This window comes from Pagrus pagrus (assembly GCF_965226575.1).
Source record: "Pagrus pagrus genome assembly, chromosome: 11".
Taxonomy (NCBI): Eukaryota; Metazoa; Chordata; class Actinopteri; order Spariformes; family Sparidae; genus Pagrus; species Pagrus pagrus.
Genome location: NC_140195.1, coordinates 11,840,502 through 11,867,337, shown reverse-complemented (window position 1 = coordinate 11,867,337; position 26,836 = coordinate 11,840,502). Strand labels below are relative to the sequence as shown.

At 40.5% G+C, this 26,836-nt stretch overlaps 1 protein-coding gene across 4 annotated transcripts in view; it reads right to left on the bottom strand.

Annotated features, from left to right (window-relative positions):
* LOC311265343 (uncharacterized protein) overlaps positions 1-26,836 on the bottom strand; it is a 31,389-nt gene that overhangs the window by 2,968 nt on the left and 1,585 nt on the right. The window contains exons 2-51 of one of the 4 annotated variants that reach the window (XM_084366902.1): positions 26,630-26,661; positions 18,219-18,425; positions 17,021-17,037; positions 16,852-16,884; positions 15,992-16,024; positions 15,755-15,808; positions 14,876-14,968; positions 14,466-14,543; positions 13,963-14,007; positions 13,761-13,814; positions 13,541-13,594; positions 13,108-13,161; positions 12,911-12,964; positions 12,747-12,800; positions 12,610-12,654; positions 12,414-12,467; positions 12,212-12,256; positions 12,022-12,075; positions 11,463-11,561; positions 11,284-11,328; positions 11,077-11,175; positions 10,922-10,975; positions 10,731-10,838; positions 10,570-10,623; positions 10,309-10,407; positions 10,070-10,123; positions 8,894-8,992; positions 8,708-8,761; positions 8,541-8,594; positions 8,374-8,427; positions 8,174-8,227; positions 7,314-7,358; positions 6,952-7,050; positions 6,033-6,140; positions 5,847-5,900; positions 5,637-5,690; positions 5,336-5,389; positions 4,466-4,519; positions 4,247-4,354; positions 4,086-4,139; positions 3,149-3,202; positions 2,867-3,028; positions 2,556-2,663; positions 1,722-1,829; positions 1,534-1,587; positions 1,338-1,445; positions 1,187-1,240; positions 964-1,071; positions 801-854; positions 69-176 (exon numbers count right to left, since the gene is read on the bottom strand). In XM_084366902.1, coding sequence (XP_084223028.1) covers positions 69-176; positions 801-854; positions 964-1,071; positions 1,187-1,240; positions 1,338-1,445; positions 1,534-1,587; positions 1,722-1,829; positions 2,556-2,663; positions 2,867-3,028; positions 3,149-3,202; positions 4,086-4,139; positions 4,247-4,354; positions 4,466-4,519; positions 5,336-5,389; positions 5,637-5,690; positions 5,847-5,900; positions 6,033-6,140; positions 6,952-7,050; positions 7,314-7,358; positions 8,174-8,227; positions 8,374-8,427; positions 8,541-8,594; positions 8,708-8,761; positions 8,894-8,992; positions 10,070-10,123; positions 10,309-10,407; positions 10,570-10,623; positions 10,731-10,838; positions 10,922-10,975; positions 11,077-11,175; positions 11,284-11,328; positions 11,463-11,561; positions 12,022-12,075; positions 12,212-12,256; positions 12,414-12,467; positions 12,610-12,654; positions 12,747-12,800; positions 12,911-12,964; positions 13,108-13,161; positions 13,541-13,594; positions 13,761-13,814; positions 13,963-14,007; positions 14,466-14,543; positions 14,876-14,968; positions 15,755-15,808; positions 15,992-16,024; positions 16,852-16,884; positions 17,021-17,037; positions 18,219-18,425; positions 26,630-26,661 — 3,535 coding nt within the window. Of the gene's footprint in view, positions 1-68; positions 177-800; positions 855-963; positions 1,072-1,186; positions 1,241-1,337; positions 1,446-1,533; positions 1,588-1,721; positions 1,830-2,555; positions 2,664-2,866; positions 3,029-3,148; positions 3,203-4,085; positions 4,140-4,246; positions 4,355-4,465; positions 4,520-5,335; positions 5,390-5,636; positions 5,691-5,846; positions 5,901-6,032; positions 6,141-6,951; positions 7,051-7,313; positions 7,359-8,173; positions 8,228-8,373; positions 8,428-8,540; positions 8,595-8,707; positions 8,762-8,893; positions 8,993-10,069; positions 10,124-10,308; positions 10,408-10,569; positions 10,624-10,730; positions 10,839-10,921; positions 10,976-11,076; positions 11,176-11,283; positions 11,329-11,462; positions 11,562-12,021; positions 12,076-12,211; positions 12,257-12,413; positions 12,468-12,609; positions 12,655-12,746; positions 12,801-12,910; positions 12,965-13,107; positions 13,162-13,540; positions 13,595-13,760; positions 13,815-13,962; positions 14,008-14,465; positions 14,544-14,875; positions 14,969-15,754; positions 15,809-15,991; positions 16,025-16,851; positions 16,885-17,020; positions 17,038-18,218; positions 18,426-20,233; positions 21,613-26,629; positions 26,662-26,836 lie in introns of those variants that run through there. The other 3 variants (XM_084366901.1, XM_084366904.1, XM_084366903.1) reach the window with 3 other exon arrangements.

The following is a 26,836-nucleotide window of genomic DNA, read 5'->3' as shown; positions in this document are numbered from 1 at the left end:
ACAAAAATGAAAAAACACAAAAGAAATGCTTGCGGTGGTTATGGATTTATTTCTGCTTTGTTACGTACAGCAGGACCAGACTCTCCAGAACGTCCCCGAGGTCCAGGGGGTCCGATGGGACCAGGCTGTCCATTTGATCCATCTTTGCCAGCAGGTCCGGTTGGTCCAGCTGGTCCCTACAGAAACGGTGAGTATTGAAAGTAAAAGATCAGCGGATGCTAACATGTCTGCTCAATATGAAACAAAACTTCATTTACTGAATTTGTGCTTCTTATTCAAAGTGTAGTTCAGAGTAACGTTATGTTTTTAGATCCTTCATACAGTCTGGATAAGAAAAAAAATCTGATGATGTAATTCAAATGTGCCAGCAATTTTTCTCCATTACCTATCCAATCACCTCCAGACCCTCTCCCTTATTATGCATGAAGAATATTTGTATGGTGACATTTCCCTTCATTTTTCTTATCATCCACAGTGCTCAGCTAATCTAGATACTGAAGTCTATTTCCGATCTCAGCGGGAGTGGTTTCACAAATCACAGTCCTCCCTGTCTGTCTGTCTCTTTTTCCTCGCGGAGAGTAATTATAAAATGCCTCAGCTGCCCATCTTATCACAGGAGTGGGTAATTAAAGAGCGTGGCCTCTCCTGTCCCCGTCTTCATCAGGTGATTGGAGAATTACAAAAAGACTAACCTGTGCCCTTCATTACCATCACATATCTTGGATGTTAAAGCTGCAAGATGGAAATGTAATAGGAGTTTTTCTTCTCTGTCGCTTTCTGCTTTTGCTCAGTTTTCTCACCTTAGCTCCGTTTGGTCCTGCAGGTCCGGAAGATCCACTGTCTCCAGCGGGACCCTGTCAGGACGAGGACAATAGCGGATTAGATGGTAGAACAGACAGATGAAGGGAAGTTAAATTTAAAAACTGCACTGCAGGGATGAACTACTAGATTTGGATTACTTACAGGAGGTCCAGGAAGACCCTGCAGACCGGTGAATCCACGGTGACCCTTCTGTCCCCTCTCTCCAGTCTCACCACCCTCTCCCTTGTCTCCACGAGGTCCTTGTGGTCCCTGGCGTAAAGGTTTAACATGTATCAAAATGCGTGGTGGCAAATGTGTGGCACTTTTAATTACCTAAATCAAACCTGGAAAACCTAATGTTGCGCTTAGAGATGATGATACTCACAGCCATTCCTCTAGCTCCACCGGGTCCAGGGGGTCCACCAGGTCCTTGAGCACCCTAAAGAAAGAAACAATATTAAAATGTTAACTTCAGAACTATGAATCAGTGCCTGAACATTGTGTCTTTGGTCCCTACAGTGTGTTGTATAACTTACAGCTTCTCCTCTGTCTCCCTGCTTGCCAAGGGGTCCGACAGGTCCGGGGGCTCCGGGGGAACCAGGAGCTCCAGGGGCGCCAGCAGGACCAGTGTTACCTCTCTCTCCCTACAGGAGGACACATGGTGATTACTCAGGGTAATGACGGGAGATTTTTGTCAAACTGTGTGATGTGTTGGATTAGTTTCAGACTCACCTTGACTCCAGTAGCTCCATCTCTACCAGGAGGTCCATCTGATCCGGGGGTACCCTGAGATACAGAGACATATTTTTAACTCCACATGGCTTTAAGTTGAAGGTATTATTTCCTGAGTATATTGCAAATATTAAGCCATAAAAGTGATCTGTAACATTTTGTTGTTGTTATTGTTGTGTAGTTCTGACCTCTCTACCAGGCTCTCCAGCGGGTCCAGAAAGTCCAGGGGGTCCTACAGGTCCAGGAGGTCCACGGTCGCCACCAGAGCCAGAAGCTCCTTGTTTACCAGGTTCTCCCTAAACACAAAGAAAATAGTATTCATACAGTTAAGAAGCTCCTTTAGGGTTGCTCTATTCGTTACGCTGCTGCGTGACTCATTACCGGGAAAAAAAGGCATGACCACATTGTCCAGGTGCTTGTCTCCCTACGCTGGCTCCGTTAGTTTTAGAATTGATTTTAAAATGGTATTACTTACTTTAAAAGCCTTAAATACTCCTACTGCTAAATACATTTCAGATCTGCTAACCTCATATGTACCTTCACGCCTATTGATTGAGCCCTGCTGGTTACTTCTAAGTTATGGTTAGTGACAAAGGCTAATGAGGCTCGTCTCAGGCAGGTCTCTAGCTGCTTTTAAATCTCTCCTTAAAACATTTGTTTCAAACATGTTCTTGTTCTTATTTGTACTGCTTTTATTTATTTTATTGTTTTTACTTCCTTCATGGTCATGTCCTTTAGTGTCATTTTAACTGCCGTGTCTGATTTGATTTGAAGATATTTGAAACTTTGTTAAGAAAAGTTCTACATAAATAAAGCTTCTTATTATTATGAGGATAATGTAACTAGTGACCGTTTAAGGCCTCTGTGAATTAGTAAAAAGGTTAAGGTGCTTTGCTTCTACATGTCAGACAGATCTGACCTGGCTGAACTTGTCAAACGGAAACAAATAGAAGCTTGAAAAGTGCATATATGTATATCAGTGAACATATTGTACGTATGAACGTATTGACATGAGCACTTACAGAAGGTCCGGGGAGACCAGCGAAGCCTCTCTCTCCACGCTGTCCAGGCAGACCGACAATACCACGAGATCCAGCCAGACCCATAGGACCTGAAGGCCCATCAGCACCCTACAGAGTCAAGAAAGACAAGACTGAGTTGTACTACTTATTTAGCTGCAGCAGACTAAATTCAAGGTGTTAAGAGATGATTTTCTCATGTCAGTCAGGTGCAGTTTTCCTTCAGTTTATTTGCGAATGATGGACTGAAATAGCAGGTGACTGAGAATGAATTTTGTCTCAGAACATGACTCTAGTGTTAAAATCAAACTCACAGGAGGTCCATCCTCTCCAGCCTCTCCTTTCTCTCCTTGTGTGCCAGCAGGGCCGCGAAGCCCAGCATCTCCCTGTCTTCCTGAGGGACCGGCATCACCACGAACACCCTTTGGTCCGTCTTTACCAGCAGAACCAGCAGGGCCAGCAGCGCCAGGGTTACCCTGTGATGGAAAGGGAGAGAATTTCAGTGGGTAAGAGAAGAAATGTCCTCCCAAATCATTTAAGATCGACTCAGTAATTTAATTTCCCTTCTTGGAATTTGTTATTAATGAAACACTCACATTAGGGCCAGGAGGTCCAACTCTGCCAGCAGCACCAGGGAAACCAGTAGCACCCTGTCAATGAGAAAAACAATTCAGTAAAGATAAACATAACCAACCATTGACATATATAAAGATGGACGTCATGACAGCTCCTCAAGACTGAAGCCAAAACATCTTGAATGCCCCCCTCACTCTGTCATCAATGACTAAGATGTATTAGGATGTTATGAGATAAAACGGAGGGTCCCAAATATAAATTATGCATCTCAATTCACAGAGGTCTGGTACAATGTAACTGCTGTGTTTATATTTTCACTATGACAAGTCAGAATGTCATCTGTGAAAAAGACCTGTCTCGCTGACAATATAGGTTGGAGCTGATTGTGTGGTTCTTCTTCCATATATTTATCTGATTTTATCATGTTTTTCAAGGTGCCAAGGTTTTTCTCTTCTCTGGAGTTTTTCTATCTTATTTGAGGGCTTAGGATGAGTCAGACTCAAATCAGGTCATAGACATTGAGTCATACTCTACTGTTGCTTGATGCTGAGGCATCCATGCATCGCCCAGTTAGGGGAGCTCGCTCAGTGAATATGTTTATGTAGGGCAAAACAGAGTCTTTTTTAATGTAAATGTGTTATAACTTACTATCAAATAAATACAACAAAGAAAAACAACACCTCTTTTTAATTGAAGGCATGGATTAATATAAAGTAAGCAAGACTAATTATAAATTATTTGACATATCATCTCAGCTCTACACTCCCCACCCTGCACCCATGTTGCACTCTTCGTCAATAAAATAATGAATCGATCACTGAGTGAAGAAATTAATCAATAAAAGTCCAGACCTCTGATATATACTGTGTATGTAACATTATGTGAATCGTCTGTATCAGCAGTTAGTGTTGTGTGATGGATTGTTCATTTGATAAAGTAAAAGTAGGAGTTACTTACAGAAGCTCCCTGAGCACCACGTGCTCCTTTAGGTCCAGTTACACCAGTAGGTCCCTGAAAAAAAGGATCACAGTTAATGATGTTGATATTACACTGATGTGTGACCTAAGACATAGAGATCTTGTTCCAGGACTGTATTCAAATTCAAGTCAAATACTTACCACAGGCCCAGGAGCTCCAGATGGTCCTTGAGGTCCAGGAGCACCACCTTCTCCCTTCTGTCCACCCTCACCAAGCTCTCCCTTGGCACCAGGCTGACCATCTGCACCCTGGATGTTATAAACAGAACAGAGATATTGACAGAATGTCGATGAATGAAAATAAAATAAAATACAGTTGTCAGTATTTAATTTGAACAGATGTATTGTGACTTTACTTACAGGAGGTCCAGCAAAGCCAGCAGGACCAGGAGGGCCACCCTCACCGCGGTCACCCTGCAGGACAACAGAGGAGACTTTCAGTGACCTATTGATGTTGTTTTTATTATCTGTTATGTTTTATTTTTTTAAAACTTCTTTGACACAATATTAACTGGTTTTAGTTCACTTCTTCGTCTTTTACTGCCTTTAATTTTGTTTTTTAATCTTTTTAACAGTTGTCAGTTGCAATTTTGTTTTAACTTTTTGCCTATGTTGTTTTAATCTTGCTCTGTGAAGCACTTTGGGCTTCATGTTTGTATGAAAGATGCTCTATAAACAAATAAAGTTGAAGCTGAATTGAATAATAAATATAATAAGTAATTACTTATCATCATCATCTTATTCTCCCTGCATATTCACAACCATTTAGGCCTGAGTTGGACAACATACTGTCCCAGAAATTCATTTTAAGACCATTTCATGCCACTGATATCAAGTCACAAAATCATAGTCTAATGTGAGTTCAATAGTCACAAGCAACTGTCCAAACTCAGCGTAGTGATCCCCGCTGTTATTGTAATGCCAATTATATATGAGCAACTGCATCATACTCTGTCCAAGGAAAGAAACCTATTACATTTGAGACCTTCTTAAGTTCCTGTCTGCTGGGAGATATTTCATTAAGATGGGGCTTTTACTAGTCACAATAGTCAAGCAAAATTACCTAAACAACAAATACCTGGTGCTGTTTATAATTATCACCTATTGTGTTTCTATGTAAAAGAAAATAAAGTATTTTCAATTTCTATTTCTTTCTGTCCCAAACGCACACCAGCTGATTACTCTGTTGTTTACTGCATACTGTGACAAATGACAAAATGAGGTACTTACAGGAGCACCACGAACGCCAGTAGCACCAGTAGGGCCAGTAGGTCCAGTCTCACCCTGGATAGGAGAGAACCAGTCAGTCAAACCAACCAAACACAAACACATAACAAACACAATATATGATTTTTTATAGAACACACACACGCACACACACACACACACACACACACACACACACACACACACACACACACACACACACACACACACTGGTTGATTGGACATGAATTGGGCCTGTACTCATTCAGACTCAATTGATGACATTTTCCTTTAACAATCCAAAGGGTAATGCTGTTATTCTCACCTTGGCGCCGTTGGGTCCAGATGGGCCAGGAGGACCAATGGGACCAGTCAAACCCTAAGAGAAGAAAAGAGTATGGACAGAGAGATGAGAGGAGGAAAGATGATATAAAGAGTTGAGTCTGGATTTGATGGAATGTTTTTTTATGTGATGTCAGAAAAGCTTGACTCTGTAACGGCAAGATAAGGAACAAGGGATTTATTATGAACTCACTCTAGAACCGTCCTTTCCAGGAGCTCCCTCAAGTCCTTTCTGTCCGTTGTCACCCTGTTGGAAGGCTGCATGTTAATCCTACATGAAACTACAAGGCCTCTGGTCATGACATTTGTTATATTAAATGTACCATTTTAGAAAGGGAAATAATCCATTCAACACCTTCTAAAATAATCTATCACTCACTCTGTCTCCCTTGGGTCCTGGGATACCACCGGTTCCTCTCTCTCCAGGCATACCCTGCAGGCCGGGGGGTCCCTGGGGTCCACCAGCACCAGCAGGTCCAATGGCTCCCTGAATTACAATCAGAACATGACTTGTCAGTCATATTCTTTCATTTCACTAGTTTCCTTATTCAGAACCATGTTAGCTTCCACAAAGTGGTTGCTGTCTTCTACACATAAGTCCATACAAAAATGAAAACAATTAAAAATCACAAATTAATTCTTTTGAGATTTAGATTAGAGGATCAATACCACTCATATGTCTGTACAGTAAATATGAAGCTGGTTAGCTGAAAGGATAAAGAACGGAAACAGGGGAAACATTTAGCCTGCCTCTGTCCAAAGGTAATAAAATGTGCCCACCAGCAGCTCTCAAGCTTACCAATTAACGTTACATCTTATTTGATTAAACTGTACAAAAACCAAAGGGTTTATTTTACAGGGGGTTATGTGACTGACAGTATCTTGGCTGAGCACAGTAACTTCCTGGACTAACTTCCTTGTTGTCACTGTGAAATTGCCAGGCAACCAGCAGAGACCCCAGGAAGTCAGCCAAGAAATCCTCAGAAAATCCTAAGTGGCTGAGAAAAAATCTTAATGATCATCATGTCTCATACTTTTTCATTAAATAAGCAAAGAATTAATTCTGAAACTACAATGAGATGTAATTTATATTTCAGTCTTTCAAGAACATCTAGGGGACTATTATCTTTAGTTCTCTTGGAATCAAAACATAAATGTAGTTAACTCAGATCTATGTTGGTGTAGAGATGGTGACTAATTAAAACACCTGCTGTCAAATAGCCTGGTAAATGTAACACTTTAAAGTGCAGTACAATTTGAATCTAAACACAAGATCTGTCCCTGAGTCATCTACTGACCTTGGGTCCATCAGTTCCGGGTGTTCCAGGAAGTCCACGAGGTCCCTGAAGACCCTGAGCTCCAGCACCACCCCTTTCACCAGGGAAACCACGTTCACCCTATTAGGAGACAGAAAGACACTGAATTAATAGAGCAAACAAAAAGAATTGAAGAAATTGCACAGTTATGTGATGTTATGTGATGACGAGAGTACTTATTGGATTGTATGTAGTATCAAGGTGATGAAATCAAGATCTTCATGTATGAAGCCAATAATGTCAATAAATTAGGCATACCCTTCATGCATGTAACGCATGTGACAAGGTTTGTGTACAGACATAGTGTATAAATGAAGACACAAAGCTTTAACATGTAAACTCACTCTAGCTCCAGCAGCACCAGGAGCTCCGCCCTCTCCAGGAACACCCTGTACAGAGAGAAAAGACCCCGTTTCATTCATGTACTTTTTAATTATTAGACACATCTCGACTTCTGTTTGGTAAAACTTTCACTGTAAGTCCTTGTCTGAAAAGTTAAAACAATTAATCTTACAAGTATAACCACCATAATCCATTATGTTGCAATGTAATGAAAGTCTTTCATCTGGGTTCAAAAAGCAATCTGCTGTGAGCAATGAGGCTTTTACAGGGAGGTCCTCATTACCTCCACAAAAGAAACTGTATTTCTAGCTTTTAGTTTGATTTCCTATATGTGACAGCAGAGTGATTAAGTTGTGGATTAACTTGAGAAAGCTCAGAAGAAATCCAATGCAAGAAGAAATCCTAACTGATTAGATTCAAGGGACTGTTTAGGCTTGGAGCATTTTTATTTTTTTACAAAGATGTTTTCCTTTATTAAACCCTATAGAAAAATGTTTTGTTATAACAGTCAAGATAGGATCATAAAAATAATTCATCTGTAACACTAAACTACTAGAAGTTACCAGTTACCATGGGACCACTGGGATATCTAAGTAGCTTATTGTTGCTGCTGAGAGTAAAGCATTATGGTTAAACAAGACTGATAAAAAAGCTGCAGTTACCTTTAAAGTGAAATACAACACGTTATTCAAATTTTCTTAAACCAGAAACTACTTCTTTCTTTTACTTGCTTTAATTCTACAAATGTACTGTTTACTTTCAGGTAAAGTTAGAATACTCTGATACAATGTGGTACTATGCAACCTCTACAAGAGCTCCAGATGAAACAACTATCCCCACTAACAGGTACTGTTACACTCACCTGGTCTCCAGGTTTTCCACCCTCTCCGGGGGAACCAGGTGGTCCAGGCAGACCCTGTCCAACAACAGCAAAGGGATTAATTATATGAACCCCCAAAATGAATCATTATAATATTCCACCTTTGGGGAATGGACACTGTATTATTTCATTGTGGTTTTCCAGACTGGTGTAACTTGGATTTGATGAGAAAATAAACTCACCTGGAAGCCAGAAGGTCCAGGTTGTCCTTGCTCTCCTCTCTCTCCAGCAGGTCCCTATGATAGATCGAAACACAGGTGATCAGTCGAGGACAAAGAGCTGGTAAAAACAAGTGAAATACTAACTGGAATACACATCTAACAACATATAATTGCACTGAAATACTCACAGCAGGGCCAGAAGGTCCAGAAGAACCAGTCTCACCATCTTTTCCTGACAGACCCTGTGCAGAGAGGAGTATTTAAATTATTAGAAAAAAAAATAGAGAAAGTGATTTGTGGACAGAAATGAGAAGTTTGAAAGAAAGAAAAAGATTTATGGAGAAAATGTACTCACTCTCAGACCAGGACGACCCACAAGACCCTTCTCTCCTGGCTTTCCAGCCTCACCCTGTTGAAGAGATATCACAGTTATAAGTTATTAAGTTATCCACAGAAAGTTTAACTTTGAGTGTTAAAGATAAATGAATACTTAAAAAGCTGTATCAATGATTTTATGGGATCTGACAAGAACTCTACTCACATTGGCTCCTTTTGGTCCGGGGAATCCCATCACTCCTGGCTGTCCACGGGCTCCCTGAGGGCCAGGTGGGCCGGGGCGACCATCCTCACCAGCGGCACCCTGTCAAAGGCACAATGTGGAAATCACAAACAGCACAGAAACACAACAATGTATGTTTTGAAAGCACTTCATAAATGCTAGGACTGGGGGACATAATCAAATATTGTGGCAGTATTGTAGGGATGACTATTAGTACTACAAGGATTTTTGATAAAGCATAAGTGTGTGTAAAGGCAGTAGATCAGGCTGGTAATGTAAAAATACATCACTTTACTGTAATGCAACTTTTAAAACCAGGAAACACTAAATGTAGGCCATATCATTATTTAAGGATATCCAAAATCTAAGATGATATAAAGTCTCATCATGACAATGATATAACATTGATATATTGCCCAGCCCTACAACAATGTATGTCATGTTCAATACAAGACCTTAACTTTAGAACAGAAACTCATTTCCTCTGTTTGTAAGCATATGTAGAGCAGTATTGTCAGATTTTATAGTGCTGTTTTTCATGTCAAAATGCTGCTGAAAGTCCTTTTGAAGGAGTCAGCTATTAACAACTATAATGTATATAAATTGTGATGCCAGCATATCATAAATAATCAAGCTGTGAATTTTTATTTTACTTCCAATAGTAATGAAATGCATGTTTTCTTGAGATCTTTTCACATGCTATATACCATTTCAGAGCTGAAATACTGTGAGCATGACAGGAAGCATTGCCAAAGGATTAATACTGTACTCAGACTAATACCCTTCATCTCAAGAAAATATGGTTCTCTCCAAAGAATACAGAGTCACACTTCAACAAGATCTGTCTGTCCCTGGTCTGTTACCTAAGAAACAGCCCATAGTGGATGATCTTCATGAAGTTGACTGTCAATTATTACTTTTCATCTTTTGTCTATATTATTTTCCATCACAACCTTTATTATCTCATACTAAGTGCTGCGCAGAGAGGGAGGGGGGTAGGGTAGTGTTTTCCTTTTCTTTTTTTTTGTTGTTTGTTGAATACTATTTGTTGTATTAGCTTGTTTGGTTTTCCTTAAATGAAAATGTGGAATGCGTTCTTTTGTCCTACATCTTGGAAATTTGCTTTAATAAAACATACTTGACAAAAACTGTACTCACAGAGGGTCCAACTTTGCCTTGAGGACCAGCATCTCCGGGACGACCAGTAAGACCCTATGAAAGACACACACAGTGATCTTCAGCATCATTCACGAAAGTAAAAATACATACAATTCCAAATCAAATAAAATCAATCATATCAAAATAACCATACTAAAAATCCATCTGGTTTAAGACTAAGAAGGCTTCATGTGAGCAATCCTGTCTGAGTTGTTAATGAATGAAGAGGCAGCACTCACTCTGGCTCCGGGAAGGCCGGACTCTCCTGTGCGTCCAGGGTCTCCACCAGCACCTTTAAGCCCAGCAGCACCAGCAACACCACGTTCACCAGGAACACCCTGAAGAATAAAAGAACAAAAAGAAGCCAGTTAGATATCAGTCCGGTAGAAATATGGCAGCTAGTTTTCTGACCATAACAGCATCTTTCTTGTGCTGCCAGAGTCAAAATGTTTGCGGTGTTGGTGAACTGAAATCAAAAGGCCATTTTAAACACAACCCACCTTAGCACCAGCAAGACCATCCTGACCTGGGAAACCACGGTTACCAGGAGCTCCCTGCAAATAATCACAAAGATAAATTTGATTAGATTGTACATAAAATAGCAACATCTCATTCATAATGTCACTTCTTGCCAGTATTATTGTACATCCCGGTAACTTACTCTCTCTCCTGGAGGTCCAAGTGGTCCAGCAGCTCCAGGCTCTCCTCTGGCACCTCTCTTTCCTTCCTCACCAGCAGGGCCAGGGGCACCTTGAGGACCAGCAGGTCCCTGGAGAAATTCAGATATGTAAGTAAATCTTCTCTGTAGTCTCATTATAAAAGATGTTTCAAAGTCAAAACTGAGTGACTTACAAGATCTCCCTTGGGTCCACCTTCACCTTTGAATCCAGGAAGACCGGGGTCTCCCTAAATATAGAAAGAGAGAGGACAGACACAACTATTAATAACTAGAACACAAGCAAGTTTTAATGTTTGACAGAGTTTTAGATTAATCTGAAGTGACTCACAGACTGTCCTTTTGGCCCAAGAGGTCCTGTTGCTCCCTGGGGTCCAGGTGGGCCACGGGGGCCGGGGAATCCTGGAGCACCAGCAATACCAGAAGCACCCTTTAAGGAAGAAAGAAATCAGAATAAAGTAAAGCAGTAATATTTTGAACTATAAAGTAACACAAGCTTAGAGGACTCTGAAATGATGAATATAGAGAGTGAACTTACAGCAGATCCTTTAGCTCCAGGAATACCATCAGTACCAGGGTTACCCTATACAGACAGAGAAGAAGAAGAGATGCATCACACTGTGTAGACAATACACTAATAAATAATGAACACAGTGTAACAATGGTACTGTTTAATGAGTAAAAAATATCACTCAAGGCGAATGATGACAAACTAACCGATGCACCAGCAGGTCCGGGAGATCCTGGAGTACCGGCCTCTCCACGGGGTCCCTGTGCTCCTTCAGCTCCACGGGCGCCAGTTGGACCAGCTTCTCCCTGACAGGGCAAAATAAATCGATCATTAAAAGACAGAAAAAAAGTAATTTGTTCTTATATTTCATTCACCTGTGAATTTAGCTGATTTAAGATGATGGTGTGTTTTGCACCTGTTCTGTCCATTCTTACATGTTCCCACATAATTTTTTACTAAATCAAGTAAGTCAACTGAATATGACATGAACTAATAATGCTGATGTATGAAATACAGAACAGAACAAGAACACAGGCATTAAGGTGTTCTTGGGTTTTTATTCCATCTAACCAGACAGAATAAAGAGTGATCAGTTGTCTGGGAGTATTTTAGGACAAATTCACTGAGTGATCAAAGTAAGAAACCAAAGATGTAGTCATACAAAAATTGTTCAAGCCTCACTCACCAAGCTTTTATTGCTTTATTTAGTTACATAAGATCTGCTACAGAAAAATACTGGTTCATGATAATCCAATTTATACAAACCTTGGCTCCTGGAGATCCTGGGAAACCGGGGGCCCCAGCAGGACCAACAGGCCCCTGTAGACAGAACATAAATCTGAATGTTAGGGTTCATGTCTCAGCGCTTTGTTGCTGTGTAATCAAAGGAAATCACATTATAGAAGAAAAATCAATTGTATGAGCTAGGATGCAAAGTGGGAATTATAATACGTACAGGTGGACCAGCAGGACCGGGCAAGCCATCGTTTCCACGGGCACCCTGAGAAGTAAAAAGACAGGATAGTTGAGTTGTGTACAACATAATGAAGACAATGAAATTATAAGTTTCTTCATGATTCAACGTTGTAACAAAGTGCTGCAAACTAAAAACATATCGATGCTCAGTGGATTGAAGCAAACATGAAATTGTTACTCACTGCAGATCCAGAAGCTCCGGGACGTCCTCTCTCACCGGGCAGACCACGTGGGCCCTGTGACAGAAGACACACTCGGTCAGTTTATCTTGATCATTACAAAACACATAGCTTGAATTTATAAAACTATTATTCATCTCCCCTAATAAACGATTATTATACTATTTTATATTGGAAAAAACAATATAACATTGCTTACCATGGGTCCAGGGGCACCATTCTCTCCTCCAGCACCAGATTCACCCTGACAGGAGAGACAGAGGTCAGAAAATTTTGAAGAAAATGGAATGAAGTGAAACAATTACTAAACAATGTAAATCTGGGTATTTCTCTCACCTTGGCTCCTGCGGCTCCATTTTCTCCCTTAGCTCCATCCAGACCAGGGTGACCCTACAGAGAAACATGACAGGAATCATTAGGACTCGCACATCAGTCAGTCTTCAGGTGAAATGACTGAGCATTAAGAATAGTTATCCTGCTTTTCTGTTTGAAACACTCACTCTGTGTCCTTTGATTCCGGGAAGTCCAGGAGTTCCTGGGAATCCACGAGCTCCCTGAAATACAAACACAAAATATTAGCTCGAGGAATTCTTAACTCATTTCTATTTTCTTCTCTTGACTTTGACTTGTAATCCTGAAGTTAGCAATAGATGAAATTACTTTGTATTCATATATGAATTAATCGATGAATGCTCACCTGAGGCCCTGCAGGTCCACGCTCACCAGCTTTTCCAGGTTTGCCAGCCTCACCCTAGAGAAAAAAAAGAGGAAGTGGAATGATCATTAGCCAAAGCAGTGTACAGTAGCTGCACTCACTCAATTGTGTTTTGTGCAGTCATCATTTTTCCAGTATTGTTAGGAGATAGACAGCTCCCCCTGGTGGTACATGTGGTTTAGAGCGTAGGGAGCGTGAGAGACTGACTCTTAACATCACTGGGAAACAACGATAATGCAATAAAGTGAAATCATTGCATTGTTATTCGGAATATACAAGAAAAAGGAAAAGGGTTTTATCATGAAATGCCTCGCTCAAGCTTGAGGTTTGCTTTGACCTTGATTTAGTATTGGCTTTTGTTCTTATGCTTTGATGAGTGGTGGGATTTATATGAAGATGGAGCCTCGACACTTACATCACTTCCAGATTTTCCAGAAGGTCCAGATGGTCCACGAGGTCCCATTGGTCCCTGTTATAAAAACAAAGAATTATTAGTGACAGTTAACTAAATACTCCAAAGACAATTAGATAGACTTGTGTGCTGCAACATGCAATCACTGCACTTCATTCTGTCCATCCTTTGATCTAACTAAAATCTGAAGTCAGAAGTCAGTCTGTTAGGTATTAATACTTACAGCTGCACCAGGCTCTCCAGCCTCTCCAGGGGAACCTTGGAAACCTTGTGGGCCCTATAGGTGCAAAGGACATGACAATGTGTTAGGGCTAGTTCATTTTCGCACTAGAGTAGACATGAGTTGGTGGTATATATGTTATCATTAGCTTTTGATTATTACGATCAATCACATAATGATGTAGTGCTGTGATGAATGTACTTACAGGAGCTCCAGAAGGTCCAGGGGGACCACGAGGACCCATGGGACCCTGCAAGAGAAATACAATGCATTAGTTAACATAGTGTCACAGAATTATTAAAAAAAGCAGGTTTAAAGTTGTTATCCCCTTGCAAACGTAAAACACCTTTGTAAAATCTGTTTGTAGGTATTTCTAATAATGTAATTTATTTCTTTCAACATGACTCTTAAGGCATATTGTGATGTGGAAATTCTGCCCCAATTCAGTGTAAACAGCGAGCATGAAATAAAAAAAGTCAGCTGAAATGTTTGTGTATTGGAGTGAAACTACTCAACCAAAAGGTGGCAGCATTGCAATCACCTCTGTGAACATTTACAGTTTACTTTTTAAAATTTTTCTTCAGCAACAACTCAGACAAGCTAAATGTCAACAATGAGGTCACTGTGAGAGATAAACTGTCTCAATACCATAAACATACAAACACACTCTTCCTGTAAGATATGACCGCTGTACAGAGAACTACTTACCATTGGTCCTTGCATCACACCCATCTGAGCGCCTCCAGCCTTCTCATCGAAACCTCCAGCCATCTGAGCAGCAAAGTTCTGCAAAAACACAAAACGGACAGAGACTGAGAGTCAGTCTATGTAGTTAATCCTGCCTGAGCTGCCTGAGCTAAGTGGTCATTATACACAGCAGCAAGCAAACAACATTAGCTGAATTGCTGACTTAAATGGAAGTTCAGCTACCATGAAAGAAGGCATAAAGAAAATTGTGTCTGCACCTGCTCCATGCTAAAGTAAAGCAACATTACCACCCTTTTTAATTCTGTGAAAGCAAACTTTACAAGAATATTGCAGTGAAGGTCTGAAGTGTAAAGAACGATTTGGTTAATTCTTGTTTTTGCCATGTGTTTCATTAGTGCCCTTAGACTCACCCCTCCAAGTCCTGGTGGTCCAGGTGGGCCGGCGGGTCCGGGGTTTCCAGGGGTGCCAGGCTCACCATCTCTTCCTCGTGGTCCAGCATTTCCCTAGGGAAAAATCAAGAGGGTTATTTTCTCTGAGTCACCTGTCACCTGAAGTAGAAGGTTTAAAGCCAGAACATGATAATTGTATTACAGAGAGAAGCAGGACAGCACCTTTTCCGTCATTCAATTCTGGTGATAACCCAAACAGGTGCATGAAGCTGTTTTCACAAATTCTTCGTGGTTATGCTGATTGTTGTTATCAGTAGCATGATGATTACATATGGATGTTTCTATATTTCAGTAGTAATAGGGCTGGATAATATGGCCTTAAAATATTATCATAATACTTTTAGGCTGTATTAGATAAACAATATATTTTTCAATATTTTGAAACTCTCAATAGCACTTCATAAATGCTAGGACTGGGCAACAGAATCAAATATCACAATATATTTAAATACCTCAATATTGATATTGCAATAGTAATGCAGGGAGACTGAAGGTACTTGTACAATATACATTAATACCATGAGATTTTGCATAAACAATCATCAGTAATGAGGATATAATGTCTAAGTGGTTAAAGACAAGTTTTAGAACAAGTAGAACAGTCTGGTATGTTAAAAACAAAAATTAAATTACAACACTTACTGTAATGATATAATATTGATATATTGCCCAGCCCTAAGCAGTGCTTACACTGACGTCTCTAACTATACAGAACTCTGCCAGCCCAATAATAATAATTATCACAGCTGCTGTTGGTTGACCCAATGTAATAATCCTTGAATGATGTACAGAGTAGATAGGTGCAGGGATGTTTGTTGGATTCTGTGTGTCGTCTCTCACCTTATCACCCTTAGCGCCAGCCTCTCCGCGTGCTCCCTGCTCACCTGGGGGTCCCTGCAAAATCAAAGATTTTTGTCTCAGGAAGATTCCCATAATGATTACAACTCTCATTCAGAGAAAGAATCATATTATCATGTGCCTGTAGGCATCCTCTTCAAGCAATAATTGGATAAGAAAACACACAGTTTTTTGTGGCATCTTTAAAAATCTCAATAAAATTAATACAAACGTATTTACCATAGGCCCTGGTGGTCCTTTTGGTCCTACAACCTGCATAAAGGAAAAAGGGCTTTGGTCAGGTGTCTGTGGCTTGGTCATGAATGACTTTTTATTACAAGAACAATCTTTCGTGTCGTATCCGGTTGTACCAGATTCCAAACACCTAAAATTAGAGGAGAACATTCCAACTTTGTAGGAGGTAGACATCAGGCTTAAAACACAATCTGATGAGGATTTCGTTTGACAGGACAAATTTTTGCTAACAACATCACCTCCTCTTAACCTCTGTTTTGGCTGACTTTGTTCACCTGACATGTGCACTTGCAGCAAAGTTGCTGAGAGGAGCTAAGAGGATTTGATTGGGTTCATTATGTCCAAGGAATGCAGGGTTTTTCTTAATTTAATACAAAGTTCAATGAGGGATTGTTGGACATTGTAGTTAGTAATCGCCCCTCTACTTATTAAAATGTTTTTAACTAAAGAAGATTGGGATAAACAATGAATTAAAAACTTAAGAAAACAATGGATACTTTTACAGGATTTGAGGATAACGCTTAGGGAAATGTCAAATTCAACAAAGCAAGAGCCTGAGGATTATGTGCAGTATGTAGGTGATTGTTTTGGACATGAATAGGCACAGTGTTGGACAATTAATGTTCCCAAAAGAGAAAACAAAATATTCTGTAATTATTCATTCCAAATAAAAGAAAAAAGGTTTGTTTGATCAGTTGTTAGCTCTCTGAGCAGAATTTACACCCAGGCCATTCATGAGTTTGTGTATAAATCAGTTTGAAGTGGCATATTTTTGTTCAGCAATGGAGTAACATTTATTTCAGGCATTGCTTCAATATGAGGAACTGCAGATGTTTCATACTTACATCTGCAATATCTCCTGGTTCACCTTTCTGGCCCTGATTGATAAAAAAACATTAGTAAGAAACAAACACTTAATGCAACATGTTTTACGAAAAGTTATTTTTGATGCTTCAAATTGTTGCTTGTTGAGTGAACGGTTATCAGTATTTTCCCCACAATCTTTTGCCTCACCTTAGCGCCGATTGTCTCTGATGTTGCAGATGGATGTATGAAAAGGGAGAACAGAACAACACATTAAAAAGGTAAACATTTCAGACACTTGACTGATTTTAATTCTAGTCAGTGATTCTTGAGAAAGGAGACCTGCAAGGAAATCTATCAATGCTAAAGTGATCAAATACCATTCACCAAACCAAAAGGAGTAGGACCCATCCAGATTATATTAATGGTGAGATTCCAAGAGGGATGAAGCAGAAGCAAGCATGGACTAGGAGTTGAGAATCAAGTATTTAGATTCAACAATTAAAGTAATGTAAGTAAGTAAAAGGTAAGCAAGCTGTAATAGCTGGTGTCCAATGGACCTCACAAAGCCTAGTTTGTTTATACCAGATTTATGTTTAAGTGATCTTAAACTTATTCAACTTCTGATTGTCTGGACATATAAGTGAGAAGGAACTCAGATGTCTGTTCAATTTGTGATTTTGATGACATTACTCTTTTCTACAATATAAAACACACCTATACATATTCTCTCTTTTGAAGTTTGTCATCTCCTTTGTTAGATTAAACAGTCAAATCAATGGAATATATCAGGAGGCCTCTGGAGACACCACAGGAGTACAGTGGCTCTTTACAAGGCCTTGAACCTTTGACAGGTCCATCTAGAGTCTTGTCATAAGGCCTCATACATAAAAGGTTAGGAAAACTTCTATCCCTCTCTGAGGGCATCTAAATTTTATAGAAGACCTCAGAATGAGTCAAATAAATAATTGAATTGAGGCTCAGTATGACTTAGGCTTCATATTAGTGTTGAGTTAAAGTGAGCAGAAGCATCTCTGCTGGTTTAGGCTAGAACCAGACAACACATCTCAGGATCCATCCAATTCAACATGGAATAGGGAATGAGATCATCCTGATAATCATCTGGTCTCCATACAAACCAAGCATGTAGAGGGCCACTTTCGAAACAGGGAACATCAGGCACTGATTGAGTAAAATAACATTACTAATACCAAATCATAAAACTTAAATGTTTTAGAGTAGCCAAAACTATTAAAATTACATATAATCAGTGACTACAGCAGCCATGATCAAGCAGAATACTTGGATCCTGAGGCAGTTCCCTTTTTCCAAAGTGTTACTCAGGGTGAGATAAATGCAAGCTAGAAGAGTAATTTATTTATGGGTATTTGAATAAATAAATTACAACCAATGGGGGCACTGGCATCAGCAGGGCAGATGGGACAGCACTCTCCAGATGGGATGATAGGGTTGGCACACTCTTTGATCTCCTCGCAGATTATCTCATCACACAGAACCGCTCCGCTGTCGCACACACAGATACGACACGGCTCGGGCTTCCACACATCCTTATCATTATACTGCTGGCCGTCCTGGATGCAGCCACCTGTCTCCTCTGTGGTGGCCAGCAGGGGGCGAGCGGCAGGTGGAGAAGAAGAGCAATGAGAGGACAAAAAGTTTGGATCGAGAGAGGATTAGATAGAGGACAGTATTGCAGTTTAAGAGTGTTGTGGGTTTGTAAAGCAGATGAGGTTAAGAAAAGTTGGTGTGAGGGAGGAAGTGGGAGTAAGAGGATGAAAGGGGAAGTAGGAGGAGTAATGACATTATGGGGGCAAGATGGAGGAGGAGTGATTAGTTAATTAAGGGAAGGGATGTAGAAGGAAGACGGAGAAAGATAAAAGTTATCCTGAGTCAAACAAAAGCTCTGAACACTTTATAAAGTAGTCAAGGTCTACAAAAAATGTAATTATAAAAACAACATAACAAAGGATTAAGTAATAATGGTGTGTAAGTGTTCCTGATGAACAGGTGCTGGTTTGACACTGAAATTGAATAGCTGTGGAGCTCAACTATAATTTACCAGTTTTAAAAATAACTCATGCAGCAGGCAAGAAAATGCTCCAAGTTATCATACTGAAAATGTTATAACCGCATAAAATGTAATGTCAACAGGAGCCACAGTTAACAGTTGTGTCTGAAGGGCTAGTTGAGGTATTTCACGTTGTTGGCTGAGTCTATTTAACTTGCAGGCCTGCTCTCCGGCTGGTATGAATGAACCTCTCTTACAGGGATACTGTGCCCAATTGACAAGCTGCTGCCTTATGTAAACACAGGGTCCTTCTAAATTTCTCCAGCTGGATCCCATAGCTGTGTTAAGCGCCAGAGCAAACACATTGGGGAATTAAGAATGGGTGATTTGTTTAATGTATACAGCTTAGGGCTGGGCCTACTAACAGATGTTGTTTGTCTTTTAAGCATATTTGTGAAGTGATACTTGGCACATGCAAGTTACGAGGCTGTTTAGTTCAAGTTTGGCTACTTACTGATGAAATCTTTTCACCTTTGCCTTTTTATTAAAATTTCTGGGCTTATGCTAAAAGCTCATTAATGCTATGAGAGGGAAGTGGAAGCAGTAAAATCCATCTTGCTATAAATACATCTATATGTCCATCATCTGTTGTCTCCCTGCTGTGCACTCTGTCCTCTGTCCTGCTCCCTTCTTGCTCCCCTTTGAGCCTGCTAGTCTGGGGTCAAGCACAGTCTGACCCTGTCACTTCACATCATGAAACCCCTGAGTGTGCTCCAGCCTAATCCTTTGGGTGAGGTTTACAATTCTGCAGGTCTTAAAACAGTTAAACCCACATTTACTTTGCTCATAACTTGCTTAAGACTAATTTTCAAGAAAATTCCGTTTTTTTCTGACAAGCATTTGAGTCATCATTAAGCCCGATTGAGCATATTTCCTGCTGAAAACTAGTTATACAGTATGAGCAAACAGAGCAGGAAAGGCTGAGCAGCAGGACCCAGGTGTGGACAAACAAACTCTTGTTCACCTGGTCCTCCATCTCACACAGATGTGCCTTGACAGCCTCACCTATCCTACAGAAAGAAATTGGTTGCCTAAATTGAAAAGAACATCAATAGCCTGCTTGACATTATACACACACATCATTAGAAGCAATTAACGTCATTGTAAATGGCATGTAATGTAAATAGCTATAGCAACAAAAAAATTGTGCTCTTCATGGTCTTCATTTGACATTTTGACTTTGACATCACACTGGTTTTTGATTCGTTTTCACTATTCTTCTGAAACATCAGGTAGATAACGCTGAGAAAGCAACATAAAGTTGGTAATGTCAGTAACAATCCACATTTTCTGTAAGTAAAAGGAAAAAAGTCAAGAAAAACTGTGCAACTTACGGTCATCCTCTTCCTGACATCTGACCACGGATAGTAAAACAACTTGGGATGCTACAAGTAGCAGAACAGTCCTTGAATCCACAAAGCTGAACATGTCTAAATATTAGACATGCAGGAGCTTGGGTGAGAAGTGAAGGGATGGACAGGACCAGGTCTTCAGTCAGTCGTGTGTTAAGTGTGTGATCCCAGAGACTTATGGCACCATGCAGTCAAACCCTCCAAAATCTAAGTGGAATCCAACGCGGGGCCCCAGCTGGCACTCTGTACCCACCGCGTCAGGGCAAGCACCGCGGTTTTATGTCCACTGTGCCTTGTATGGATCTTCGTATATTCCAAAATACCAGTCCTTCCCCCAGACCCCCTGTCAGGCTGAAACCTGAACCTCATCTCCCTCCCCTCAATCCAGCAACATCTACTCTCCCATGGACTTTTTTTTAACACGAGCCCTCCTTCCTCTCTTGACCTGCTTGGCCTCGCCTGGCCAAGAGATGCACCTTCACTTTCACATTAAAAAGGGAGCTACAAGCAGCTGGGCACAGGTCAAGCTTTGACTCCAGCACATGCCTGCCTGTCAGTGAATTATAACTGTTAGAAGAACTAAGATACATTTTAGGGCCATTCTCTGTCTAACAATTACGGATGTATAATCTAATACAAGGAAACTTCTTGAAATCCATATGCTCGATGATTTCCATACCTGGGCTGAACCTGGTCTTACAGTCCAAGGTCGGACTCTACTCTAAAAACTCTAATTTACCTTAAAAAGCTCAAACAACATAACTGGAACCAAAACTATGTATAAAGAAAAAGTATGTATATATAAGAGAAAAACAAACCTATCAAGTCTGTTTTTACTTGATACAATTATTAAAGAAACAAAAGCACAAGCAACAGTTTAACTTTAATTGTGGTGTAACTACGCTGGAAGTCCTTTCTCTAATGATGTGGCTATTAAAGGATAAGTTCACCTAAATGTGAAAATGCTGTCATTATCTTCTTACCCCCATGTCAAACCAAAGTCCGGCGAAGTTTCAAAGTCCACAAAACATTTCTCAAGCTTTACAGCAGAACAGTGTTGCAGCATTCTCCGAAACATGGGGACTTTTTTAAAACAGAAAACAGAAAATGGCTCATCCAGTGTGATCCAAGTCTCCGGATGTCCTGAGATCCTTAATTGATTTAAAAATGTACACCTTCGACACTCGGTAAATCTTGTGCACCTACCTCAGACGGAGTGCACGTTAATGCTTTAATTTTAGTTCAGTTCAAATAAAGGAAGTAAATGAAGTCTTTTCAAATTAAGTTGTGATCTCAGGGCTTCCGGAGACTTGGATCACACCAGACAAGCTGTAAAAAGTCCCTAGCTACTTCAGTTGTTTAGGCGAATGCTGCAACACTGTTTTGCTCTGAAGCTCCAGAAATGATTTGTACAATACAAAACTTCACCGGACTTTCGATCAGCATGGGTGTGTGGTCTCAAATAGTCTAGTGAGGGCAAAAAAAAAAAAAAAAAAAAGGCTTTTTTTGGAATAAGGAGTGCCACTTGCAGTTAAACTCACAGGTTATGGGAACTCAACTCTGGGTCAGCAAGGTTGTTTGTTTCAGTCTACTCTCTTGGATTATGGATTAATCTGCAGACCTTAGACAACCTTAAAGTGTTGAGCTCACCAATCAACAGAGTTATGTCACGTTCACATTGCAGGCAAATCTTCTGAGAGACTTGTCTGTTTGGACAAAGACCATTGGCGAGAGCCTGTGACATCCAGTTAAGAGAACAATCCTACTCTGGCTCGAGTAAAAGAAAATTTCTCCTGAGACAGAGCTAAATTTTCCACATTCAGCTTTTCAGTATTATGTTCAAGTCAGCATATCACTTGCTAATATGCAGTTTAAATGTCTATAATATTCTTTCATAGCTACATTCCCAACAAAATAGCACATGCATGCCAGAATTATCTATTGTGAAGCTGAGCCAGAAAAGTGATGAAACGTCTGTGTGATCTTTATCATGTACTTCTTTTCAGATAGGCCCAGGTGAGTGGGCTTGAAAGGGGGTCTTTGTCCAGAAGAGAGGCACAGTAATTCCAGGGTCACGACCTTTTAGAGAGCCCCCCTCATTCCACATACAGGAAAGAAAGATTTGAACGCACCATTTTAGCTCCAGTGTATCGGCTGTATGAGTTGTTTGCTATATTGGAATTAAGTTTAAGGCAGATTTTGGTTAACTAACCTCAGGCATCTCCTCTTTTCCAATTTCTTGCTGTCCTCATCATCAAGAGTGATAATAATAGCTTGGGTAAGCACAGCATAGTAAGTTGATCCTGGTTTTGTAGGATCTTCTGGTTTAATCATTTCAAGTTTAAAAGGACACCACAACCATTGATGATGCTGATGAGCCCCAAAACAAAAACATTTCAGGAATTTAAACAGCCAGCTGCCCAGCTGAATCAATAATCTGTGACCTAGGGACTATAGAGGGAGTATATAGTGCCACTCTGTGCATAGTTTGCTGTGTCAGGTCAAGTCATTGTTGCTGTGTCGAGTCAGGGAAAAGAAGTTGAAAGAGGTTTCAGCTCTGCTGAAAGTGGCTTTAACTCAATGAATGACTGAGATCCTGTTATTTTAGAGATGTAAAAATAGGAAGGCCATAACAGTGCTGAGACTTCAGAACAGAAAAATCGTTAAACCAGAGAAACCAAATCAGCCTATAATCAAATATAGGTATATGCAAGAAAGAAAAAAGAGACGACAAAGAACAGCTGATTATGCCTAGTCGGAAGAAGCAACACTGAGGAAAAACAGAAATCAAGATGAATCTAGAGATGCTTAAGCAATTACTGCTGCCATTTATAGCATCATACAAGTGCTGAGGGTGAATAATCTTAATACAAGAGCGCAGCTGAGAGCTGTAGAGCAATCATTCAACATTCATCTGCCACTGCTCTCTTTAAAATAATGTTGCAGCAATGTCACTGAATACCAGAGCAATTTTAACTACAGATCTGTATCAATGTACAGCAGGAATACTGAGTTCATTTTAGCTCTACACATCTCTTTTCTCTGGTGCTTGACTGTATACTGCCTTCTGCCGTCTCCCAGCACACACAATAGGCCTCTGTGTGCACGGCCCGTGGAATGCTGCGAGATGGCAGGGCAGTGGGATAGCTGCATGGTGAGGATGGGGGTTGGTGGGTGAGGAAGGGTGTGGAAGCTAGGAGGATGAGGGAGGAGGGGTTGGTTTGAGGGTAGGGGAAGGGGAAGAGATGGCAGTGACGGACGGAGGGTGGTGATGGGGGGGCTGACCTCTCACAACTGTACAGGCGCATAGAGGCTCCAGGGGTCTAGAGGGTGTCTAGGTTTCGGCACAGTGACCGCAGCAGAGGGGTGGCTGTGGTCCTCTGTGTACACACAAACTGGTGATGGGAGGGTAGTCAGCACCCACCTAGGAGAGAAGTGAGGACAGACAGGCCCTGAGGGCTAAAAGCGGCTCACAATGTATCCTGTCCCTCACAAAAAACTGACTATGTACAAGATGTACAAGCTGTAATTAACCTAAATGGAATCATCAGAGGACAGATAAGACACAAGTGAATAAAATACAGTCAAAGTGCATCATTACTGTGGTAAAATCATCATCGTCGCTAAAGGAAAAGAGCAATAAAACCACATTTTGACAAACACATATTTAATAACTGTGATTTAATTACCAATCCATCAGGACTAAATAGCTTCACCAGCAGCCCCATGAGGCTGTAATGCTCATTACACATCAAAATGAATTGGTTTGTTGAATAAAAAAAACTTTGTAACTCTTGCCACACAGGTGTGGCAAAAAATGCTAAGTTTGGCCTGAGGGCAGCGCCAAAGGAAGGGCTATGGTATTACTTAAATCAATAGAGTTTATTTTCTGTACAATGCCCACTTTAGGACATCTCAGACTTAGCTTGGCAGCCTCAGCTTTACCTTGTCAGACTTGGCTCAACTTTCAGGAGCTCAAGCTTTTCTTTGTTAGCCTCCAGTGCACGGCATTAGCCGTACTTGTAACTGTACTTTAATCATGCAATCATGCTGTCATCCTCTGAAACTAAAAAATATCCGCTCCAATGACAAGTTTGGCTCTTCTCCTTCTCCCTCTTGTCCTCCTTCTTCTTCTTCTTCTTCTTCTTCTTCTTTTTCTTCTTTGTCTTTTTCTTCTGTGTTGTGTTTATTGGTGGATGAAAAATCAACTTTCAAGGTGCGAACAGCTACCTAATGGATTGTTTATAAATGCTGATCTTGTTAAGTCATTGAAAGCAATTTGGCTTCATATTATTGGCTCCATTTGCCATCTAGAATTTCACTTGAATTTCAATTTTTGTTATTATTAAACCTGCAATGACTGATTATTTTGGCCACTGTTGAACGTGGCAACATATCACTACTTTTTAAGTTGACATTCATTTGGAGTCATGTGTTTGTCCACCTGGCAAGTCCAATATTCACGTTCTTTTAGCTCTGGTTTTGGTCTCTACCAACTCCTGAAGGAAATCAGCTCTCTATCTTCTATTTTCGGTGAGGCTTAACCGAAACAGTAAATTTGGTGACGAACATCTGAATAATGAACCTACAGCTCCAGAACAAAATCTAGAGCTCCCACATTGTTGTGAAAATATCAATTATACTTATTAATTAAATACACTAAATTTGTTCATTAGTTTTAAAAAAAATTTATCTGTTGAGGACTATAATCTTCCATTGATAATTAAATATGCCAATAAATCTGCCATTAGATAGATGGACAGACCTTATCGCTCTCTTTCTGTGTGTGAGAGACTATGTGGGTGAGGGTCAACTTAGAGGAGAGATGGAATTCCTTTCACCCTGGGTGGTGCAGGGATAATGGCCCTTATCCTTTAATTTGAGAGATGCATTAAACGATGCATTAAATCTCTACAAGCATTTAACAGTTTCTAATAAGGAGCTTCGTCTCACCATGCACTGTTCCTATTTCGTGACTCTACTTCATCTCACATTATTACCATGCAGGCAGTCACTTTTTAACAGTGAAGCGGATTTTAGGCTTAACTGAAACCGTGAATGGGTTAAATTAAGGTGTTGTAGGCACTTTGTCTCTGTGTTAATAAAACACACCGTCCAACATCAGTGGTGTAGAGCAGTCTGAGTAGAATTTGTTTAAAGGTCCAGAGGGGGTTTTGAGTGATTTGGAAAAATAAGCATGCATCAATCCTATGAAAATGGCAGTGTAATTGGTGTAATGTGGCCAGAGTAGGCTGATAATTAGGAGAAGTAATGTTCATTACCACACATTTGGCATAATTTGGCTGTGCTAAATATAATTTTAATAAAGAGCGATAGTTCTCATCTTTGGCCATCTCTTTTAAAGTTCTCAGATGCTGTTAACCAGTCCATTACTTTTATTTTCATTATGATCCCAAAGTAGAATTTTCATCTGATTGATCCAAACACAGCTCCAATCAAATTTCAACAGCTACTACACCTTTTCCTTCCTAAAGTCCCTGAAACTGGCTGTCCAAAGTGGTCTCTAAGCCAGGGCTTTATCCAGACCTCCAGATTACTGAGCCTGAATCAAAGCACCAGACCCGGTATGTTTCTTTTCCTGTGTGAGGTGGAGGGGGGAGAGGTTAAGTTTGTGCAAGCTTGGTGTGTGCAGTGAGGGGGGCTTTCTCACACAAGATGGAGGATGAAGGGACAAAGGTGGCATTCATTGGCCCAGGAATGGAAAACATTTTCGCCTGAAAACAGAGAAGCTACAACCGGCAGAGGTAGTGCAGAGAGGCCATGGGTTAGCATGCACCCCTTTGGAGAAGTCACACGCCTAGAAATGCAGAAGAGACCACCAGAACCTAGTGAGGCCTTGTTTAATTGGTAATGGAGATGACATCAAGTGACCCTTTTCAGTCTGCTTGAGAATTATTATTACAGTCTGCAAGCATGAAAAAAAAAGGTAGAATGTGAATGTTTAGCATGTGCCATGAAACGAAAAACTGGCATGGTGGGTTATCACCAGGTTCCTCTACCATCTCTTGAATGATTTATAGTGCCTTCATGAGACCCACATTGAAAAGAACAGGAGAAAGCGTTTATTTTAGTTTAAGATAAACAGCAAAAGCTCAAAATTTAACTGATTTCCCTCTATGTTTTAAAGTGCTCCATCACAGTCAGCCACTGTTTTACTGAGGAGCATCTCACCCAGGAGCTGACATCAAAGACAGGAAGCCAGACCTCAAACTCAAGAAATCACAAATTATTCAATGAGTTGTGTTTGAAGCACCGGGAAATCTGCCAAAAAACACCCTATGGAGAGGAAGGATCTGAGACACATGACTGTGATGTGTCCTCTCAACAAAACAACAGAGTCGGCGAACAGAGACTGACCTGGGTATAGGGTCCTGGAGTGAGTACGCCACCTAGAGGACAAGACAGTGATATTTTAGTGTGTCAGTGTGGGAAACTCACCATGGGGTGTCACCATTTAACAGCAGTAAAGAGGATTCTCTAGTCTGGTGGCAATCTGACTTATTACCTATTTACATTATTTAACAGACTGAATAACAACACATAGTGGACTTGTGATCATTTATA